This window comes from Bufo bufo, chromosome 2, assembly GCF_905171765.1.
Source record: "Bufo bufo chromosome 2, aBufBuf1.1, whole genome shotgun sequence".
NCBI classification, from domain to species: domain Eukaryota; kingdom Metazoa; phylum Chordata; class Amphibia; order Anura; family Bufonidae; genus Bufo; species Bufo bufo.
In genome coordinates, this window is record NC_053390.1 from 264,548,131 (window position 1) to 264,571,621 (window position 23,491).

The following is a 23,491-nucleotide window of genomic DNA, read 5'->3' on the forward strand; positions in this document are numbered from 1 at the left end:
ATACACTATAAAACAGGGGTTACAAGGTTTCCCAGCCTGTTTCAGCAGACAACTCCTGATATGTCTGATGGTATCAGCAACGTAGGCCTCTGACTTTTTTTTTTATTTTTTTCTAGGATGGAAGGAGGTGAATTATTTGAGAAAGTAGCAAAATCCAGGCTCAAAGAGTCAACTGTGAAACTGTATTTTTATCAAATTGTTACTGCAGTGCAGGTAAGGCAAATCAAAATGGCATATCACAGCAAAATTTACTATTATCCGTATTGTGCATGAAGAAAGGTACATACGTATGGTTAAAATAGGCACTAAACTTTCAACACACTTTACAATAATCATTAGTACAGGTGAATATTAGAAACTTTGTGAGATATCTTTATCAGAGAAAATGTCTTTCTCCTCTTGTGAGCAACTACCTTTTGATCTGATTGGTCACTCTAAATTCACAGCTAAAATTCATCTTCCTGAGAGATCAGGCTACAAGCTGCCCATATAAGTCTATGGAGCAGGAGAGGAAAGATAGGCAGAGACATGGCTGCACCTTCTGTCTCCCCAAGTGCTGGATTCAAAGTAAGGCTACATGCACACGAACGTTGTTTGTTTCCGTGTCCGCTCATTTTTTTATTTATTTTTTGCGGATAGGATTTATTTAAATGGGTCCGCAAAAAATGCGAACAGCTGTCCGCATCAGTATGTCCATTCCGTAGCCCCGCAAAAAAAAAAAAAAAAGGATGCCAATTTGCGGACCGCAAAACACATAGGGTCGTGTGCATGTAGCCTAACACTGCACATTACTGATGTATGTAGGGGAGTAGAATCTTCTCTTGGCTGTGTATGGGAGACATCATAGCAGCCAGGCTCACTCACTAGTCTAGAGAAAACTACCATTTAGAGAGCCTACAGAAGGGAAAAATGCAGAACTGCACAAGACGATTAACAAAAAAAAATAAAAAATATGGCATTCAGAAAATGGAGACAAAGCATTATATATATATTTTTTTTTAATGCTTTATTATGTAAAACTGAAACAAACAAAAAAAAAATAACGTATTTGATATTGTCGCCTCTGTAACAACCTGCCCTATAAAAATAGCATATGATCTAATAGCCATTGTTTGGTTACCTTGCCTCACAAAAAGCGTAATATAAAGCAATCAAAAATCATATGTACCCCAAAATAATACCAATAAAACTGTCACCTTTTCCTGTAGTTTCCAAAATGAGGTCACTTTTTGGGAGTTTGTACTGTAGGGGTGCATCAGGGGGCTTCAAATGGGACATGGTGTCTAAAAACCAATCCAGCAAAATCTGCCCTCCAACTATATGGCGCTCCTTTTCTTCTGCGCCCTTCTGTGTGCCCTTAGAGCAGTTTACCATTACATGTGGGGTGTTTCTGTAAACTGCAGAATCAGAGTAATAGATATTGAGCTTTCTTTGGCTGTTAACCCTTGATGTTTTACAGAATTTTTTTTTTATTAAAATGGAAAATCTGCCAAAAAAGTGAAATTTTGAAATTTTCATTCTCCTTTAGTTCTTGTGGAACACATAAAGGGTTAACAAATTGTAAAATCAGTTTTGAATACCTTGAGGGGTGTAGTTTTTAAAATTCAGCCATTTATGGGTGTAAGCCCAACAGTGACATAACTGAACTGGTCCTTAACCCCTTCAAGACCAAGCCAGTTTTCACCATAAGGACCAAGCCACATTTTGCAAATCTGACATGTTTCACTTTATTGTCAAATCTGAAGTTTCTGATTTAGTGAAAATTTTTAGGAAATGTATCCCTTCCTCAGCCTCGGGCGAACAGGGTCATGCTAGTATAATATCTGATTCAGATTCTTCAGATGAGAATGAGCAGGGAGAAATCCTGAAAATTCAAGCTCCTCTTCTGATGAAGACGGCACGAGTAGACCTATTTTTCCCTGAGGACACGGAATCCCCGCTGAAAGCCATTAGAGCTACTATGAAAGTAGATGTACCTAGAGAGCCAAAGTCTGTCCAGGATATAATGTTTGGTCACTTAGGGCACAAAAAAATGAAGTGTTTCCTTTAAATGAAAACAAAATACTTAATTCAGAGGGAATGGAATAAGCCTGACAAGAAATTCTTTATTCCTAAGAATGTCAAAAGAAAATACCCCTTTTGATGAGGGTGAGTCCTCCTGTTGGGATAGGCCTCCTAAACTAGACGCCCCTATTGCCAAAATGTCAAAAAAATCGGCCTTACCTTTTGAGGATCTTGATACTCTAAAGGATCCTATGGACAGGTGTGCAGAGCTATACCTTAAAAAAGCATTGGAAGCCTCAACCCAAGCATTTTAAACCAAATATAGCTACTACCTCTACTGCCAGAGAATTACAATTATGGCTACAAGAGCTGGAGTCCCATAGCCAAGATAAAACCCCAAGGGACCAATTACTAGTGTTTTCTGCCATCATTAAAGCAGTGGACTTCATTTCCAGTGCTTCGGCGGATGCTTTAAAGTTAAGTGCCAGGTCAGCTGCCCTATTCAATTAGTCGAGAAGAGCTGTTTGGCTTAACCCCTTAAGGACTCGGCCCTATTTCACCTTAAGGACTTGGCCATTTTTTGCAAATCTGACCACTGTCACTTTAAGTGCTGATAACTTTAAAACGCTTTGACTTACCCAGGCCGTTCTGAGATTGTTTTTTCGTCACATATTGTACTTCATGACACTGCTAAAATTGGGTCAAAAAAGTTAATTTTTTTGCATAAAAAAATACAGTTTTTACCAAAAATTTTGAAAAATTAGCAAATTTCAAACTTTCAGTTTCTCTACTTCTGTAATACATAGTAATACCCCCAAAAATTGTGATGATTTTACATTCCCCATATGTCTACTTCATGTTTGTAGCATTTTGGGAATGATATTTTATTTTTTGGGGATGTTACAAGGCTTAGAAGTTTAGAAGCAAATTTTGAAATTTTCTGAAATCTTCAAAATCCCACTTTTTATGGACCAGTTCAGGTTTGAGGTCATATTGTGAGGCTTAGATAATAGAAACCTCCCAAAAATGACCCCATTCTAGAAACTACACCCCTCAAGGTATTCAAAACTGTTTTTTCAAACTTTATTAACCCTTTAGGTCTTCCACAAGAGTTAATGGCAGATGGAGAAACAATTTTGAAATTTATATTTTTTGGAAAATTTTCCAATATAATCAATTTTTTCCAGTAGTAAAACAAGGGTTAACTGCCTAACAAAACTCAAAATGGGTTGCCCCGATTCTGTAGTTTGCAGAAACACCCCATATGTGGTCGTAAACTACTGTTTGGCCGAACGGGAGCACATAGAAGGAGGGGAACACCATATGGGTTTTGGAAGGCAGATTTTGCAGGACTGGTTTTGTTTATACCATGTCCCATTTGAAGCCCCCTGTTGCACCCCTAGAATAGAAATTTCAAAAAAGTGACTCCATCTAATAAAGTACACCCCTCAAGGTATTCAAAACTGGGTTTACAAACTTTGTTAACCCTTTAGGTGTTCCACAAGAGTTGATGGCAGATGGAGAAACAATTTTAAAATTTCTATTTTTTGGAAAATTTTCCAATATAATCAATTTTTTCCAGGAGTAAAACAAGGGTTAACTGCCAAACAAAACTCAAAATGGGTTGCCCTGATTCTGTAGTTTGCAGAAACACCCCATATGTGGTCGTAAACTACTGTTTGGCCGAACGGGAGCACATAGAAGGAGGGGAACACCATATGGGTTTTGGAAGGCAGATTTTGCAGGACTGGTTTTGTTTATACCATGTCCCATTTGAAGCCCCCTGTTGCACCCCTAGAATAGAAATTTCAAAAAAGTGACTCCATCTAAGAAAGTACACCCCTCAAGGTATTCAAAACTGGGTTTACAAACTTTGTTAACCCTTTAGGTGTTCCACAAGAGTTGATGGCAGATGGAGAAACAATTTTGAAATTTCTATTTTTTGGAAAATTTTCCAATATAATCAATTTTTTCCAGGAGTAAAACAAGGGTTAACTGCCAAACAAAACTCAAAATGGGTTGCCCCGATTCTGTAGTTTGCAGAAACACCCCATATGTGGTCGTAAACTACTGTTTGGCCGAACGGGAGCACATGGAAGGAGGGGAACACCATATGGGTTTTGGAAGGCAGATTTTGCAGGACTGGTTTTGTTTATACCATGTCCCATTTGAAGCCCCCTGTTGCACCCCTAGAATAGAAATTTCAAAAAAGTGACTCCATCTAAGAAAGTACACCCCTCAAGGTATTCAAAACTGGGTTTACAAACTTTGTTAACCCTTTAGGTGTTCCACAAGAGTTGATGGCAGATGGAGAAACAATTTTGAAATTTCTATTTTTTGGAAAATTTTCCAAAATAATCAATTTTTTCCAGGAGTAAAACAAGGGTTAACTGCCAAACAAAACTCAAAATGGGTTGCCCCGATTCTGTAGTTTGCAGAAACACCCCATATGTGGTCGTAAACTACTATTTGGCTAAACGGCAGGACATAGAAGAAGGGGAACGTCATATGGTTTTTGGAAGGCAGATTTTGCTGGACTGGTTTATTTACACCATGTACCCTTTCAAGCCCCCTGATGCACCCCTAGAGTAGAAACTCCACAAAAGTGACCCCATCTAGGAAACTACGGGATAAGGTGGTTGTTGTTTTGGGACTATTTTAGGGGTAAATATGATTTTTGGTTGCTCTATATTACTCTTTTTTGAGGCAATGTAACAAATAAAAAATTCTAAAATTGTTTCTACATTCGCTATTTAGTTTTGTGGAACACCTAAAGGGTTAACATAGTTTGTAAAGTAACTTTTGAATACCTTGAGGGGTGTAGTTTCTTAGATGGGGTCACTTTTTTGGAGTTTCTAGTCTAGGCTACATCAGGGGGGGCTTCTAATGGGACATGGTGTCAAAAAAAAAACTGTCCATCAAAATCTGCCTTCTAGAAACCATATGGAGTTCCCTTCGTTCTATGCCCTGCCGTGCGGCTATATAGCCATTTACGACCACATATGGGGTGTTTCTGCAAACTACAGAATCAGGGCCATAAATATTGAGTTTTGTTTGGCGGTTAACCCTTGCTTTATTACCGGCAAAAAGGATTCAAATGGAAATTTTGCCCAAAAATGAGTGTTTTGGCACCGTTTTTATTTTATATTTTTAACACCGTTCATCCGAGGCGTTTGGGCAAAAGTTATTTTTATAGCGACGACTTTTACGCACGCGACGATGCCCAATATGTATGGTTCTCAGACTTTGGAGACACTAAGCAGGCATCCTAAAAACTGCGGCCCTCCAGATGTTGTAAAACTACAATTCCCACCATGCCCTGCTGATGGCTGTAGGTTGTCTGGGCATGCTGGGAGTTATAGTTTTACAACATCTGGAGGGCCGCAGTTTGAGGATGCCTGCACTAAAACTAATATTTTTTTGGGAAAAAAAAAATGTTTCCGTATCTCCAAAGTCTGAGAGCCATAGTTTTTTATGTTCTCTAGTGGACTGTTGGGGATTATAAAAATTTAGTACTCCATGGAAGTGTGATACTCCCTGAAGCAATCGATAACGCAGAGGCCCGGATGATCGGGGCAAGTGTCGCACTGAGTGGTGGTGTCCTTCCGTATCCCCCTCCTGCGACACACTCTGCACTTTTTTTGGGTTCGTCCCTTCTTTCCAGTATGGGGGACCACACCTGGAAAGTGTTGGCCAGGGACGATCCGGGCGCCTCCAATTCCCGAGGTACTCCGGCCTGCTCTTTCCCGGTCCGAAAAGATCAGGTCCTTGAGGACTGCCTCATAGAATTGGAGGAATGTCCCTGTGCTGCCAGCGCTTCGGGATAGTACAAAAGAGTTGTACATGGCAACCTGCACCAAGTAGACCGCAACTTTTTTGTACCATGCCCGGGTTTTGCGCATGGCGTTATATGGCTTGAGGACTTGATCCGAGAGATCAACTCCTCCCATATACCGATTGTAGGCGACGATACAATCGGGCTTGAGGACCGTTGCCGCGGTACCTCGCACAGGGACTGGGGTGATGCCGTTACCGTGGATTGTGGACAGCATAAGGACATCCCTCTTGTCCTTATACCTGACCAGCAACAGGTTTCCACTGGTAAGTGCACGGGTCTCACCCCTGGGGATAGGTACCTGGAGGGGGTAGGCAGGGAGGCCGCGTTGATTTTTCCGCACGGTCCCACAAGCGAACGTGGATCTGGCGGCAAGGGACCTGAACAAGGGAATGCTGGTATAAAAGTTGTCCACGTACAAGTGGTAACCCTTATCCAGCAGTGGGTACATAAGGTCCCACACGAGTTTCCCGGTAACACCCAGAGTGGGGGGACATTCTGGGGGTTGAATCCGGGAATCTCGCCCCTCGTACACACGAAATTTGTAAGTGTACCCTGAGGTACTCTCACAAATTTTGTATAGCTTCACGCCATACCTCGCCCGCTTTGTGGGAATATATTGGCGGAAACTGAGTCTCCCCTTGAACGCAACGAGAGACTCATCAACCGCGACCTCCCTTCCAGGTACGTAGGCCTGCTGAAATGTGGCCCCAAAGTGATCGATGACCGGCCGTATCTTGTACAGCCGGTCATAGGCAGGATCACTTCGGGGGGGACATGCTGCATTATCGGAATAATGCAGACATTTCCGGATGGCCTCAAACCGGGGACGTGTCATGACCATACTGTACAGTGGGGTCTGGTATAGGACGTCCCCACTCCAGTATTGCCTGACACTGGGTTTTTGGACTAGACCCATATGCAGCACGAGGCCCCAAAATGTCCTCATCTCGGCTGCACTGACCGGCGTCCAGCCACCGGGTCTAGCCAAAAATGAGCCTGGGTTTTGAGCGACGAACTGTTGGGCGTACAGATTCGTCTGCTCCACCATCAGATTCACCAGTGGGTTACTGAAAAAAAAACTAAAATAGTCTATTTCAGTAAACCCCACTGTGGGAATCTGGATTCCAGGATTGCCAGCAAAATCCGGAATCTCAGGCTCAAAGTCCACTGGGGGACACCAGCTAAGTTCATCGGCAGGGGGCTCCGGTGGACTTATTTGGTGGGCCGGGAAACCAGTACGAACCCCAGGGCGGCTCGTACTGGGGTGGGCCACAGGATCCCTAGCATGTGGGGCCCCTGGCTCCGCCTGGCGGCGTCTCCGCCGCCTTGGTGGCTCATCGTCATCAGATGATGATGAGGAGGATGCGGATGATAAAAGGAACGTGGGGTCATCCTCATCCTCACTGGGGCTCTCAGAGTCGGAGGCAATCTGGGCGTATGCCTCCTCGGCCGAGAACATCCGGCGGGCCATGGGTGTGTGTGCGTGTATGTGTGCGTGTGTGGAAACCTTTATTATATGTGCGTGTGTGTGGGGGCAACGGGTGTTCGCGTACTAAAAAAGGCAAAAAAAGAAAGGGCAAGTGTTAGGAAAAAAAAAGTTCAAACTTGCTGATCAGCGGTACAACGCTGATCAGCGGTCGGTGGGGTGGTGGGGCGGGCGATGCGCTAACACTGGACGGACGCTAAAAAGTGCCGGCCAGTCAGCGCACGCAGAAAAAAAAAGTGGTGGTAAGGGGGCTGGTGGTCAGGGGAGGGGGGGGGGGGGGCTGGTGGGGGGGGGTTGGTGGTGGGGAAGGGGGGTTGGTGGTGGGGAAGGGGGGTGGGGTGGGGGGGTCTGGTGGGGGGGGGCAAGTGGCAGGGGGGGATCTGGGGTCTGATGGATGGATCAAAGAAAGTTTGAAATAAAAGTTTTTTTTTTTTCTAACTAACTTTTCCCTTCTTTCCCTGCCTAACGGTGCCTCTCCCTCACTGACCCTAACCTACCTGGGTGGCGATGGGTGCAGGAGGGTGATGGATGCCGATTGTGGGGACACAGGAGCTCGTTCTGGACGGTGCTGCACGGTCAGGGTGCTGGACAGGAAGAGGAGGGGAGAGAGGAGCGCAGGAAGTTTGAATCTCGCGCCTCTCTCCCCTGCTCCAATCAGCACCCTGGACAGCGGCGTTCAGCACCAGGGCCAGCACCGCCTCTCCAAATCCTCGGACTGCGATAGGTGGTGTAAAATTACGCCACCGATCGCAGTCTTTTTCCGGTTCATCGGGTCACAGGACACCCGAATGGACCGGAAACGCAGAAAACCGCAGGTCTGAATTGACCTGCGGTTTTCTGCGATCGTCGATGCGGGGGGGTCAAATGACCCCCCCCTGCATTGTTACGGGATGCTGGCTGAATGATTTCAGCCGAAATCCCGTTCCGATTAACCCCTGGGGCGCCGGAATGCCGATTTCAAGTTAGGACGTACCGGTACGCCCCGAGTCCTTAAGGACTCGGGAAATAGGGCGTACCGATACGCCCTGCGTCCTTAAGGGGTTAAAGGATGGTCGGGTGACCCGGTTCCAAGAATAAACTTTGCTCTATCCCATGTCAAGGAGATTATCTCTTTGGGCCTGTATTGGATGACCTTTTAGAAAAGTCTTCTGATAACAAAAAGCGTTTCCCTGTTTCCAGACCTCCAAAAAGACAGCATTTTTTTTTTTCGCGGGAACAAAAAAAATCTTACAGTACAGACAGAAGGCTGAATTTTCGACAAGAAAACAAAAATGGAAGAAATAAAGGATTCCTCTTTAACTCACAGTCTGCTTCTAGACCCAAGGACAGTCAGCAATGATGGTTTCTGTCCAGTGGGGTAAAGACTTTCTCAATTTTTTTTGAGCATGGAAAGAGATCTCGTTAAGCCTGTGGATTTTGGGCATCATAAAAGATGGGTTTCATCAGGAGTTCCCCCCCCCCCCCCCCTTCCCCCTCCCACCAGAAAGATTAAGAATTACAAATCTTACTTACAATTCTGCAAGAAACCTGGCTTTAAGACAATAAATCTTTTCTCTAATAGAAAAAAGTGTCCTGGTTCCTGTTCCAGATTCGGAAAGGCGCAGGTGTTTTTATTCATCCCTTTTTCTGGTACCCAAACCGGATGGGTCATGCAGGATGATCATAAATCTAAGGGATCTAAATAATTTCCTGAAATACAAAAAATTCTGAATGGAGTCTGTCCAGTCCACAATAAAGCATCTCTACAAAGACTGTGTCATGGCCACCTTAGACATAAAAGACGCCTATTATCACATCACATTCCAATTCATGCAGATTTCCAAAAATTTCTGAGTGGCGGTATCCATGGATGGTCAAGTCCATCACTTCCAATACAGAGCGCTTCCGTTTGGAATATCTCAGCTGAGATTATGGCCCACATAAAAGAGACATCCTGGTGATCCCTTACTTGGACGACCTCCTGTTAGTGTCAGAATCCGAAGATCTCCTAACCGCTCATATTCTGGAAGTAATAAGAATCTTAACAAAACTAGGATGGCAGATAAACTGGGGGAAATCAAATCTGATACTTTACCAAAGATGTATGTTTCTAGGTCTAATCCTGGATTCAGTGAACCAGTGTTGTATCCTTCCTCAACACAAAGTATCACGAATAAGAGAAGAATCGAACCATCAGACACGGGATAACAGTATTGGGCAGAATGACCTCCACAATACCTGTAGTCAGCTTGGCCCTTTTTCATTCCAGGTCTCTTCAGTGGCAGATTCTGGAAGAATGGCAGGGATCACTATCCCCATTAAAGTAGGGATCGACCGATATTGATTTTTTTTTAGGGCCGATACCGATAATAATAATAAATAATCCTACACAAATCTGCTGAAAATTTATGTTTATTGTTAACGTGTATTTTTATTTTTTTTTTGTAAATCTTTTTCATTTATACTTTAATATTTTTTTTTTTTTACTAACTTTTAGCCCCCTTAGGCAGGGCCGTCTTTGCCACAGTTGCTCCTGGGGGCCCAAGGGAGCTCTGTTTCCCGACTCCCATTCATTAGTGACTGCGTCGCTAGGTTAAAACATTCAGGGCCTGGGCCCCTGATGTTTTGTCCCAGGCCCCGAATGTCCTGCCTGCCTGCTAGAATCGAATACACTGGGTGTAGCGGTGAAGGACCTGTGGTGACATCACAGGTCATGTGATCAGCAAAGCAGGCTGTGATAGGATGACCTGGATGATGTCACCATCATGTGACCAGTGCAGGGTTGGACCGGAGTGAAGAGGAGGAGGAGCCTAATGCTGATGTCTGATGAGGACTGGAGAGGTAAGTGAAGGGACAGGGAGAGGCAGAGCAATGCTGGGGGTTGTAGTTATTTAACTGGGATGTATGTTAGGGCTGAAGGGAGGGATGTTATTGACATGGAACTGTGTGCTTGAGGTGGCTGGGGAAGGGAGTGATGTTATTTACATGGGACTGTATGTTGAAAGTGGATGGTGGGGGGGGAATGATGTTTATGTACATGGGACTTAATGTTTAGGCTACGTTCACACTTGCGTTTGGGGATCCGCTTGTGAGATCCATTTCAAGGCTCTCACAAGCAGCCCCAAATGCATCAGTTTAACCCCAATGCATTATGAATGGATGCGGATCCATTCAGAATGCATTTGTTCGGCTCTGTGCGGCCCCCCGTCCGTTTTGGAGGCGGACCCCAAAATGCTGCAAGCAGCGTTTTTGTGTCCGCATGGCCTTGCGGAGCCAAACGGATCCGTCCTGACTTACAATGTAAGTAAATGGGGACGGATCCCTTTGCATTGACTCAAAATGGTGCAATTGTAAACGGATCCGTCCCCCATTGACTTTCAATGTAAGTCAGGACGGATCCGTATTGGGACTTAGAAATTCAAATCTAATACAAACGAATCGGTCAAGAACGGATGCATTCGTTTGTATTATCGGTGCGGATCCGTCCTGTACAGGATAGATCCGCACGAACGCAAGTGTGAAAGTAGCCTTAGTTGGTGATGCTTACATGGGACTGTGCGTTGGAGGCGGCTGGGGAGGAGGTGATGTTATTTACATGGGACTGTATGGTGGAGGGAGGATTATAACTGCAGGGGGCACTGCAGATCCAGGGGACATTATAGGCGGTCTTATTACTACTGGGGGCTCTATAGGAGGGTCTTATAGATCCGCCTTATTTCTACTAAGCGCACTATGGGGGCCTTATTACTACTGAGGGGTCTGTAGGAAGCTTTATTTCCACTGGGGGAACAATAGGGGGCCTTATTTCTACTGGGGACTCTGTGAGGGTATTATTAATATGGGAGGGCTCTTCTACTAATGGGGGCATTGTTGAGGAGCATTATCACGGTTGGGGCAGTGTTACTAATGAGGGCATTCTAGAAGGGAATTACTATTGGTGGGACTATGAGGAGGAGCACTATTACTATGGGGGGCAGTAATGTTTCTTCAGGATAGTATTTGGGGGGGGGGGGGGAAGGGGCGTAACTAAAGGCTTATGGGCTCCGGTGCAAGAGTTCAGCTTGGGCCCCCCTTCCCTCAGTGCTTTGTGTGTCTTCTTATGCGGCACAAGTGTCTTTGGGCCCCTTCATGCTCCTGGGCCCGGTAGCGACTGCTACCTCTGCACCCCCTATAGCTACACCCCTGGGGCACAGCAAGCAGCAGGATAACACTCTGGGGACTCCAGTTGGGTGATAATGATAGAATGTGAGGAAGCTAAGATGTCTGTGTGTCACACTCTGCAGAGACGAGGCGGCTGAGAGAAGTTGTCCAGACCGAGTGGAGAAGATGATGAGAGAGAAGATGATGACAGAGAGGAGACGTCACCTGGAGGCTCTGGACGTGACAGGTAAGTGCTGCTGTATAGCAAGTACAGCAAAGTGCGGGGGGGGGGGGGGGGGGGCGGGGTCCGGGGGGCCCAAGTAAATTCTTGCCCAGGGTCCAATCAATATTAAAGACGGCCCTGCCCTTAGGGACTAGAACCCTTGTCCTATTCACCCTGATAGATCTATAGGATTCAATAGCGTCCTGGCTGCCATGGTAACTGATCGGAGGCCCAGGATTACACTGCTGGGGCTCCGATTGGAGGAGCAGGGGAGAGGGGATCCTGTGTCCACCGCCACCAATGATTAATACTGGGTGGGGGGGCGCACTGCGCCACCAATGTTTTTAATACTGGGATGGGGGGCGCACTGCGCCACCAATGATTAATACTGGGGGGCTTGGGGGGGGCGCACTGCACCACCAATGAAGAGAAATCTCTCATTCATTCATATACAGGAGGCGGGAGCCGGCTCCCGGCCTCTATGAGCGGTAGCTGCAATCCGCGGCACCTGAGGGGTTAACAACCGCAGATCGCAGCTATTGCTCATAGAGGTCGGGAGCCGGCTATGTGATTCTGCAGCCAGCTCCCGCCTCCTGTATATGAATGAATGAGAGAGTTATTTTCATTGGTGGCGCAGTGGCCATAACCCCTCCCCTTCTCTTGTCCTCCTTCCTCTCATTGGTGGCAGCACAGGGGGAGGGAGACACTGCTTCCTTCTCCCCTGTGCTGCTGAGGGAACACTGAGAGCGCTGAGAGCAGCGCGATCTGTGTTCCCAATACGTTATCGGAATATCGGCAAAATAGATGCCGATACTGATAACTGTCAAAATCCTGAATATCAGCCGATAATATCGGTAAAACCGATAATCGGTCGATCCCTACATTAAAGGCCCCACTTCCTCTTGCCCCTCGGCTGATACAGTCTTTAACATGGTGGCTGTTGTGAAGGGGTTTCTCTTCACCATGGTAATTATTCTGCAGTAATCCACCACTGTTGTCTTCCGTGGATGACCAGGTCTTTTTGCATTGTTGAGGTCACCAGTGCTTCTTTCTTTCTCGGGATGTACCAAACTGTAGATTTTGCCACTCCTAATAGTGTAGCAATTTCTCGGATGTTTTTTTTTCTGTTTTCACAGATGAAGTATGGCTTGTTTCACCTGCATGGAGAGCTCCTTTGACCGCATGTTTACTTTTCAGCAAAATCTTCAAAATGCAAGCACCACACCTCAAATCAACTCCAGGCCTTTTATGTGCTTAATTAAGAATTAAATAATGAAGTAATTGCCCACACCTGCCCATGAAACAGCCTTTGAGTCAATTGTCCGATTACTTAAAAACAGGGTGCCACATTTTCATAAAGGCATTCAAGAGGGGCCTGGATGTATTTCTGGAGTGTAAGAATATTCAGGCTATAGCTACTAGAGAGGGGTCGTTGATCAAGGGAGTTATTCAGATTGCCTGATTGGAGTCGGGAAGGAATTTTTTATTCCCCTAAAGTGGGGAAAATTGGCTTCTACCTCAGTTTGGTTTATTTTTTTTGCCTTCCTCTGGGGCAACTTTCAGGATGACAGGCCGAACTGGATGGACAAATGTCTTTTTTTGGACTTATGTACTATGTTACTATGTTACATGTAAAGGAGCTGAAACTCCTAAACCTTTTATCCAATTTTAATGTGGATACCCTCAAATGAAAGCTAAAAGTCTGGACTTTATGTCCATATCCATTATATAACTATAACTTTAATATGTTTTAGTAAACGGGTAATAAAAACAAAATTTGTGTCAGTGTGAAAATATATTTAGACCTAACTGTGTATGGGGAATTCAAAGTAATAAATATTTTATGAGGTATCACTTTGTTTTAAAAGTAGAGAAATTGAAATTTTGAGAACTGTTTTTTTTTTTGTTCTTTTTTCTTTCAAATTATTAGGTAAATTTTTAGATTTTTTTTCATAAAGGTGAAATCTATTGACTCAAATTTATGAAGTACAATATGTCACGAGAAAACAATCTCAGAATGGCTTGAATAAGTAAAATTTTTCCTAAGTTATTACCACATAAAGTGACGCATGTCCGATTTTGCAAAAAATGGCCTGTGTAGAAGGGTGAAAACTTGACCAGGATAGAAGGGGTTAAAAAAAAGAACTTTTTGACTTTCTGTATTGTCGATCTGTGCTTGCTACTGGGCAGAAATGTGGCCATGTAAAAGGAACCCTACAGAGGAAAAGGTGTTTTTCTTTTTTTTTTCTTTCTTTTTTTTACCATAAAGTTTAGAGAAAATGCAGTTATAAAAAAAAATAATAATAATTATCTGTGATGTTGAGTATGCAGTATCTGACATGTTATACTGTAATGTCTTATTCATTGAAGTTTTAACCACATCTTGCCTTTTAGTATCTGCATGATAATGGAATCATACATCGTGATCTGAAACTTGAGAATGTCTTGCTCTCCTCAGTTAATGAGGAATGTTGTATAAAGGTGTGTTCCATAAGCTTTTTCAGTGATGTTTGATATCATTGGGGGGAAGCCATAGAAAAACAAGGAATATAGCTTTTTGTAGTATATTTTTTTTCAATAGTGATGTAAGGACACATTATGAAATGAGGACAACTCATGTTGGTGCAAAAATGGCCAGTTTCTCAACGTAATGTAAACTACAAAATATATTTGGCTTAAGTCACGGCATACTAGTCACCTTTCTCTTCACCCGGGCTGTATTACATGTTCATCAGTATTTTATCAGCAGCCATATTTTCTTCTTACATGACTGACCATAATACTGCTCCTCACGTGTGTAGTATGTGGAAGGAACCGTATGTACTGTATTAGCTGTCAGGGAGTGTCTGGCTCTGGCCGAGACTCTTCAGCCCTATTAGTTTACTAAGAAAGGATGGTGTTGGGCTAATTGTAACATAATCTACTGTAAAAGCCAGCAGTAGAAAACATGCTTTGATGTCACCAGTGGATCACAAGATAAACAGTTGCAAGAAAAAGTGAACCCTTTGGAATTACCTGGATTTCTGCATTGTAGTCTCTGTTATTGAAGTCACAATTCTAGGCAAATAGAATCTTATTACACTATTGACACAAACAGTTGTACCATTCATGTCTTTTATTGAGCACATTGGCCCACGTTTACTATTGGGGTTGCACCTAAGGCTGCATTAGTAAGTGCTATATAATCATCTAACATACACATTGATCAACAGTACTTTGAAAGTGTCCAATCCCTTTAACCACCTAACAGTTTTCCCCAAATCTAGCTTGGGCTCTGGGAAAAGTACTTCACTGTTTTGCCTGAGTTCCTCAGGATAGGTCATCAATATCTGATTGGCACCCTTGTCGCAGCTGTGCTTGATATTGCAGCTCAGTCCTATTCACTTGATTTGGACTATTCAGCAAAGAAAGCTATGTGACTGATGGACGTGATGTCACACGCCTAGTAAAAGGCAGTGGTACTCAGTGGTGATAGGGTACTGGGAGTCAGAACCCCACAGACGATATATCCTGAGGATATCCTCAATTATTAAGTCCCGGTAAACCCATTTGTGGAGATGGGATTGGGAGTGTGGGGTTCACAGATGTTTTTAACATTAAATAAGGGCACAGAAATCCTGGTTACTGACAAGTCTGCACTTTTCAAGAAAGATTGGTTAGTGTGAGCCATGTCTCGCTGCAAACAACTTTCTGAAGACATGTTATAGAGATGCATAATGCTAGAAAAAGCTGCAAAAGGATTATCAAAGACCTGTGTGTGCATCAAATTATCTAGCAATGGAAGAAATGCATTACTTTTGCTACTCTACCTAGGAGTGGGCATCCTGGTAAGAGCACAAAGGACAATCCTGAAAAAGGTGAGAAAGAATCCAAGGGTAACAGCGAAAGACCTCTAGAAGACTCTAAAAACCTATGCTCATTTGTGCACTGTTAGTTGAGGATAATGAATGTAGTATCCGCTGTGTTTATCCTCCAGATGTTGCTTTTTCCCTGCACCTATGCTCTTTTAAATCTTGTTTGTCTACAACTGAGACTTGGGTAACCGTTTGACTGCGTTCATTAGTAATTCCCAAGGGTTCAATTACTCTTTTGCAACTGTATTTGGCCACCACTGGTATACACCATCAACAATATGTTTCCTGTGAAGTGTAAAACCGAACATCTAAGTTCAATCCCTGTAATTCATTTTACAGATCACGGATTTTGGGCAGTCCAAAATTCTTGGTGAAACCTCATTAATGAGGACTTTGTGTGGCACACCTACTTACTTGGCTCCTGAGGTGTTAAACACGGCTGGGACAGGTGGATATAGTAGAGCGGTGGATTACTGGAGTTTAGGAGTCATTCTCTTTGTCTGGTAACTATTTTTTGCAAGAGACATGCATACATGTAAATTAGTGACTGCAAGAATCAGTTGATGGAAACATCTTGAATTGATTTGGAATGATCTAAGTATGAAGTTTTGCAGAATATTAGTAGTTCTTTATTTCCAGTGTGATTAATACCACTTCTGTAATATCCAGGTTTAAATCCTACTCTAATTAAAGCTGTCAATGTGACTTTAGGATGCAGTGACTGTAACAGTAACACTTTTACACAATGTATAAACTTAACATGGATAAAACAGAATTTATAATCTTTTCCCCCATCTTGCTCAAAACCCCCAACAGACTTGTCTATCACAATCAATGGCTGCACACTCTCCCCCGTCAACCAAGTCCGCTGCCTTGGAGTGACTTTGGATTCTGCCCTCTCCTTCAGACCGCACATTCAAGCCCTTTTCACCACCTGCTGCCTCCAACTCAAAAATATCTCCCGCATCCGCGCATTCTTCAACCGGGAGTCTGCAAAAATGCTTGTACATGCCCTCATCATCTCCCGCCTAGACTACTGAAACATCCTCCTCTGTGACCTTCCATCTAGCACACGCACACCCCTCCAATCTATCCTCAACTCGTGCCCAACTAATCCCCCCCCCCCCCCCCTTACCCTTTTGCCAATTCCTTCAATGGTTCCCCATAAAGCCATCCACAACCTGTCCCCTCCATACATCTCCGAGCTACTTTCCCGCTACAGCTCCACACGCAATCTTTGATCCTCACAAGAGACCTCCTCTCCTTTTATGTTCCCACAATTGCCTTCTAGATTTCTCTCGTGCATCTCCACACTCTGGAACTCTCTACCCCAACATATCAGACACTCGCCTACAGTGGAATCCTTCAAACAAACAAAAACTGAAAACCCACCTCCTCAGATAAGCCTACAACCAGTGACCCTGCTGCTGCTATACCGCCATGACCAGCTTTACCCTCACCTACTGTGTCCTTCCTCCATAGCTCATAGATTGTAAGCCCTCACAGGCAGGGCCCTCTCTCCTTCTGTGCCAGTCTGTAACTCGTCTTGTTCATGCTTATGTATGTATACCCCTCATCATATGTACAGCACCATGGAATGAATGGTGCTTAAATAATATTACAAAGCATAAGCATTTAATTTTCTAATCCTTAAATTTTACATCAGTAGCCTTTTGTTTTTTATTGCTCTAGGAAATATTGTAGCATAGCCAACTATATGTACCAGTAAATCCCTGTGCAGTATAATGCATATTTTCATAAAGAAGTCCTGCAGACATTTCCTACAACTGCTTTCTTAACAAAATGTGGCATATCTGTGTGCCTTTTAACATGTTTATAGATTAGTGTGTTACTCACTGCAGGTCCCTTGTGAAAGTTGAAAATTCTCAAATCCAGACCTATGAGCTACTGCAGGACTAGTGTTGAGGTGCACTGTTCTACTCAGTGCCTTTATTAATACAAGATACTGTATTTCAGATACTGTAATTTTTAGAGCCCATTCACTGCTTGGATAAAATATTTAACAGTGTAGGGTACAGTTTCTGTACAAAGAGCTCTCCCTGATATAGTCTATATTTTACAGCCTTAGTGGGTACCCACCATTTTCCGAAAGTAACTGTAACATACCTCTAAAAGATCAGATCACAGGAGGACTTTACAACTTTATTCCAGCTGCTTGGGAACACGTGTCACAGCCAGGTATGGAAATTGATTTACATGTGTAGTTTTCAATGTATTATTCCTTCTGAAGAAGCATTATCTGTGTAACTTATGTAACGTAAGGCTACTTTCACACTAGCTTTTTTACTGGATCCGGCAAAAACACTTTTGTTACTGATAATACAACCGTCTGCATCCGTTATGAACGGATCCGGTTGTATTATCTTTAACATTGCCAAGACGAATCCGTCATGAACTCCATTGAAAGTTAATAGAGGACTGATCAGTTTTCTATTGTGGCAGAGAAAATGGATCCGTCCCCATTGGGGGTCATGCCGAATCCGTCTCCCAGGACGGAAAGCAAACTACAACATGTTGCGGTTTGCTTTCTGGTATGGAAACGCAACTAAACGGAACGGAATGCATTTTGGTGCATTCCGTTCTGTTCTGTTCAGTTTTGTCCCCACTGACCATGAATGGGGGCAAAACTGAAGCGTTTTTTCCCGGTGTTGAGCCCCTATGACTGATCTCGATACCGCAAAACTAAAACGCTAGTGTGAAAGTAGCCTAACAAGAATAACTATCATTGTTGATATATTTACAGCATTGGATCTAGTTAAAAAGCTGCTGGTTGTTGATCCAGAGAAGAGACTCACAACAAAGAAAGCCTTGGAGCACCCCTGGCTGCAGGTATTAAATTCTTTCTTGACACAGCAATATTTTATTTTTTTTTCGGTTTTTCGCCCCCTGCCTTCCCGAAGCCATAACCTTTTTATTTTTCAGTTCACATAGCCGTATGAGTTTTTTTTTTTTTTTTTTTTGCAGGACAAGTTGTACTTTCCAATACCGCCATTTAATATTGCATATAATGTAGTGGATAATGAATTTGGATGAATTTTTTTTCAAATATTGTGGAATTTGAAGGGAAAAAAATGCAATTCCACTACGTTTTTTTTTAGCTGACAGCCCCAATCAGACTCCCAATGTTACTAAGACCTCAGATCAGACCTCAGATAAGAGCCCCATGTCTTTCATCAGCCTCCATGTACAGTGGCCAGGTACGGGTAGATAATATTCAGTATTTGTCTTGACGCCAATTGCAGGGTACTATCCCAGGGCCCTTCCAAGGCGTTATAATGCACGTCCCAGGTTAGGAATGCCAGTGTGGTGTAATGGCCTATAATGTCTCTGTAGTGTTGTGGTAGTGGTGTCACGGTGTCTCCTACCTGGGGACGTCCGGGCTCCTGGCTCACTTGCAATAAATTTGAGTATGGTTATAGTAGGAGTAATAGAGGAACTTTGCAGAATAAATGAGGTCCAGATCTTTAGATGAAGTTCAAACGTCGCTTTACTTGAAGTAACTTGCATTTAAACAGTATACAACTTTGGTCTCTTGGTCCCAGCAGGTGTAGGCAATATTTGGCAGGAATGTAGACTTCTGCTCTCTATGTGGAGCTTGCAGGATAAATGTCTGCTTCTAGCTCTGTAACTGCGGCAGGAATTAATCTTCTGCGCTGACTTGGTACCTTTTGCTGTGTGGGGACAGACTAGCTAAGGAGGAATAGGCTTCTCCTAGGAACTGGACTTCTCTCACAGGTTCTCAGGGAATGTTTCCTTCCTGGTACTCCAGAGTTGGTCTGTAGATTCTGCTTCTTCATCCAGCAGAGCTAAAGGTGCTCTAGTTGGGGAATTTATATGGACATGTCTCAGCTGAGACTATATCCTTGCTGTCTTCCCTAGGAAGGGGTTTCTTATGAACACTATCACACAGCCTTCCCCTAGCAGGGAGTGGCTGTCACTGACTTAAACTTCCTTCTCCACCCATACTGCAGGATGTGGGTCCAGCTTACTTCTGCACACAGGGGGAGCCAAGCAGATATAAACCATTCCAGCTTAGATACACTAGACTAGGGCTGCAACGATCGATCAACGTTATCGATAATATTCGATAACGGGATTCGTTGTCAACGAATCACGTTATCGAATAATCGGCCGATTCGTTGCTATGCGGGCGGTCAGGCGCTATGCCTGTGGGTCCTTGAACTTTAGATCACCGCATCTTTATTACCTTACAATGAAACTCCAATAACAGGCAGAGCGGGCGGCGGCGTAACGTCACTTACTCACGTGACGCGCATGCTCCGCCTGCTTCATTCATAAAGTGGGTGGAGCAGGCGCGTCACGTGAGTAAGTGACGTTACGCCGCCGCCCGCTCTGCCTGTTACTGGAGCTTCATTGTAAGATAAAGAAGAGCAGTGATTTAAAGTAAAAGTTACTGCCGGTTAAAGGGAGTCTTTCACCGAAAATGACCATTACAGACCACTCAGATCAGGTTCTCCATTACTTTCCCCAGATTACTATGGTACCTTTTCATATTGGAGTCCATCCCCGATTTGCTCCAAAAAACACTTTTATACCATGTGGTAATTAGGTTCTGAAGGTGCCATGGGGCGGCGTTCATGCGGTTGGTGCCCAGGCCCCTCTGCGCTTTGCTTACCAAACCCCTCCTCTTTCACCCCTCTGGCCCGCCCTTGTTTAATCTGATTACCTCCTCCTCTCCGTCTGAAATCTCGTGCCTCCGACGGCTGGATCGGGTTGCGCAGGCTGTCGCATGCGCATTCAAAGTCCCTGTTCCTCTGCCCATAATGGGCAACGCAGTGCGCACGGGCTAGGAATGTGTGGAGCGGCAAGGACGCGGGATTTCAGACAGAGAGGAGGAGGTAATCTGATTAGACAAGGGCGGGCCAGAGGGGTGAAAGAGGAGGGGTTTGGTAAGCGAGGGGCCTGGGCACCAGCCGCATGAACGCCGCGGCTGGTGCCCAGTGTTTTTTGGAGCAAATCGGCGATTGACTCCAATATGGAAGGTACCATAGTAATCTGGGGAAAGTAATGGAGAACCTGATCTGAGTGGTCTGTAATGGTCATATTCGGTAAAAGACTCCCTTTAAGGAATACTGCTGTGAGTGGCGGGGCCTAGGGCTGTTATGGGAGGGGGATATGTGTATGGCACTGTCATGGAGGGGATCTGTGTATGGCACTGACACTGCTATGGGGAGATCTGTGGATGACACATATAGCATAAGATGCTATTTAGTGTCATCCATAGATCCCCCATAACAGTGCCATCCACAGATCCCCCTCCCCATAACAGTGCCATCCACAGATCCCCCTCCCATAACAGTGCCATCCACAGATCCCCCTCCCATAACAGTGCCATCCACAGATCCCCCTCCCCATAACAGTGCCATCCACAGATCCCCCTCCCCATAACAGTGCCATCCACAGATCCCCCTCCCCATAACAGTGCCATCCACAGATCCCCCTCCCCATAACAGTGCCATCCACAGATCCCCCTCCCCATAACAGTGCCATCCACAGATCCCCCTCCCCATAACAGTGCCATCCACAGATCCCCCTCCCCATAACAGTGCCATCCACAGATCCCCCTTCCCATAACAGTGCCATCCACAGATCCCCCTCCCCATAACAGTGCCATCCACAGATCCCCCTCCCCATAACAGTGCCATCCACAGATCCCCCTCCCCATAAATAGTGCCATCCACAGATCCCCCTCCCCATAAATAGTGCCATCCACAGATCCCCCTCCCCATAAATAGTGCCATCCACAGATCCCCCTCCCCATAAATAGTGCCATCCACAGATCCCCCTCCCCATAAATAGTGCCATCCACAGATCCCCCTCCCCATAAATAGTGCCATCCACAGATCCCCCTCCATAACAGTGCCATCCACAATTTGTTTTAATATGGCCTTTGAACATAATTTTTCAAGTAAAATCATATAAACCCCTTTTTTTGTCATTTTGGTGTTTTTTCCCGATTAATCGATGAAATTATCGACAACTAATCGATTATTCAAATAATCGTCAGCTGCAGCCCTACACTAGACTGCCTCTGCCAATATGTTGCTGTCATCTGCTGGTACATCAGGCTAATTACATGAACAATTGCATTAATACATTTTTTTTTTTATATGCAGATTTCTGGAGGATATCCTATAAATTACATCATAAGAGGCGCTAAGGAGATAGTAGCGAGGTAGAGGTGTGTAGTAACACAACTCTGGGGTGTTACACATGCCTCTCATCAGCCCCTATGCCTCTCATTAGCCCCCATATCAGTCCTTATGCCTCTAATCAGCCCCCATTATCAGCCTTATGCCCCTCATAATCCCCATTGCAGCCCCCCCATATCAGATCAGCCTCATGTTTTATAAAATAAAAACAACACTTACCTCTCCTGCTCCTGGACGCTGCTCCTCACCGGACGCGATCTACTTCCTCCTGCTGTTGGCTGTGCTGGGAACTGGCGCACACAGCATGAGGTCACAGAGCACCCTCACACTGTGCATCAAAATACTGGGTCAAACATATGTTTATTAACAGACTGGGGGCTACTGAGGTAATGCTGACGATTTTTTTACGTTTTTGAGGTGACAAGTTCCCTTTTAAAAGACCCTTGTTAGGGCTTGTCTGTTTCCCTTTAGTGTAAAAAGAAGACAGTGTGAGGAGGCGTGTCTCAGTAATCCAATCTGTTTGGCTGACAGGAAGCTGCTGGGCACAGCAAGTGTGTATGTGAAGTGAGGGAAAGCAGTTTTGGACTTAAAGAAGTGGCAGAGGAGCCATCTTGAGAAGATCCTCATATTGTAGGATTAAAAAAAGCCGTAACTAAGGGAAAAACTAAAGGAAAACAGTGGTGTGTGAAGAAACTAAACATAGCCTTATGCTGCAGCAGCAGTAACATATGCTAAAATAGATTTTTTTTTTTTTATGAAAACATGACTGTTACACTTTAAAATGGCCCTGGAAAAAAAAAAATAAGTGGCCCCATGTTGCAGGGCTCCAGATGGCGACCAAAATGGTCGCCAATGCGACTTAGAATTTACAAATGGCGACAAGACTTTTTAGTCTTGTCGCCATTTGCGACTAGACCCGCAGCTCTGCTCAATACAGCGGCGGGGCACAGGAGATTATCGTTCTCAGCAGCGCAGTGGAAGAGTCTTTCCCCCCCCCCTGTGCTGCTGCTGCCGCCGCGGCCAGTAAGACGAGGGACAGGGGGAGGGGCTGCGGCCACTGCGCCACCAATGAAAATAACTGACCTGTTAATACAAATACAGGAGGCGGGTGCCGGAATCAAATAGCTGGCACCCGATCACTATGACAGGGAGCGGCACCTGAGGGGTTAACTGCCGCTGATCGCAGCTCCCTGTCTGTCATAGAGATCGGGTGCCGCCTATTTGATTCCGGCACCCGCCTCCTGTATTTGTATTAACAGGTCAGTTAACACCCCAGTATAATAAACATTAAGTGCGGCCCCCCCCCCCCCCCCCCCAGTATAATAAACATTGAGTGCGCCCCCCTTCCCCCAGTATAATAAAGATATAAACATTGGTGGGCAGTGGGAAGTGCCAATGAGGGTTAAAAAAAAAGAAAATAAAAATGAATTCCCCTCCTCCAATTGATCGCGTAGCTGTCAGTCTCCTGTTCTTTCTTCAGGACCTGTGGTGACGTCACTGAGCTAATCACATGGTCCATTACCATGGTGATGGATCATGTGATGAGCATAGTGATGTCACCACAGGTCCTGAAGAAAGAACAGGAGACCGGCTGCTACGCGATCAATTGGAGGAGGTGAGTTAATTTTTATTAATTTTTTTAACCCTCATTGGCACTGCCCACCAATGTTTGTTTATATCTTTATTACACTGGGGGGGGGGGGGCGCACTGCGCCACCAATGTTTATTATACTGGGGTGGGGGGGGCGCACTGCCACCACCAATGTTTATTAT

General features: G+C 44.6%; 1 protein-coding gene across 2 annotated transcripts in view; it reads left to right on the forward strand.

The window, feature by feature from the left end:
• CHEK2 (checkpoint kinase 2) overlaps window positions 1–23,491 on the forward strand; it is a 131,503-nt gene that overhangs the window by 103,429 nt on the left and 4,583 nt on the right. For both annotated transcript variants that reach the window (XM_040416536.1, XM_040416535.1), the window contains 5 exons: window positions 117–213; window positions 14,065–14,151; window positions 15,864–16,027; window positions 17,608–17,723; window positions 18,289–18,374. In XM_040416536.1, coding sequence (XP_040272470.1) covers window positions 117–213; window positions 14,065–14,151; window positions 15,864–16,027; window positions 17,608–17,723; window positions 18,289–18,374 — 550 coding nt within the window. The remainder of the gene's footprint in view (window positions 1–116; window positions 214–14,064; window positions 14,152–15,863; window positions 16,028–17,607; window positions 17,724–18,288; window positions 18,375–23,491) is intronic.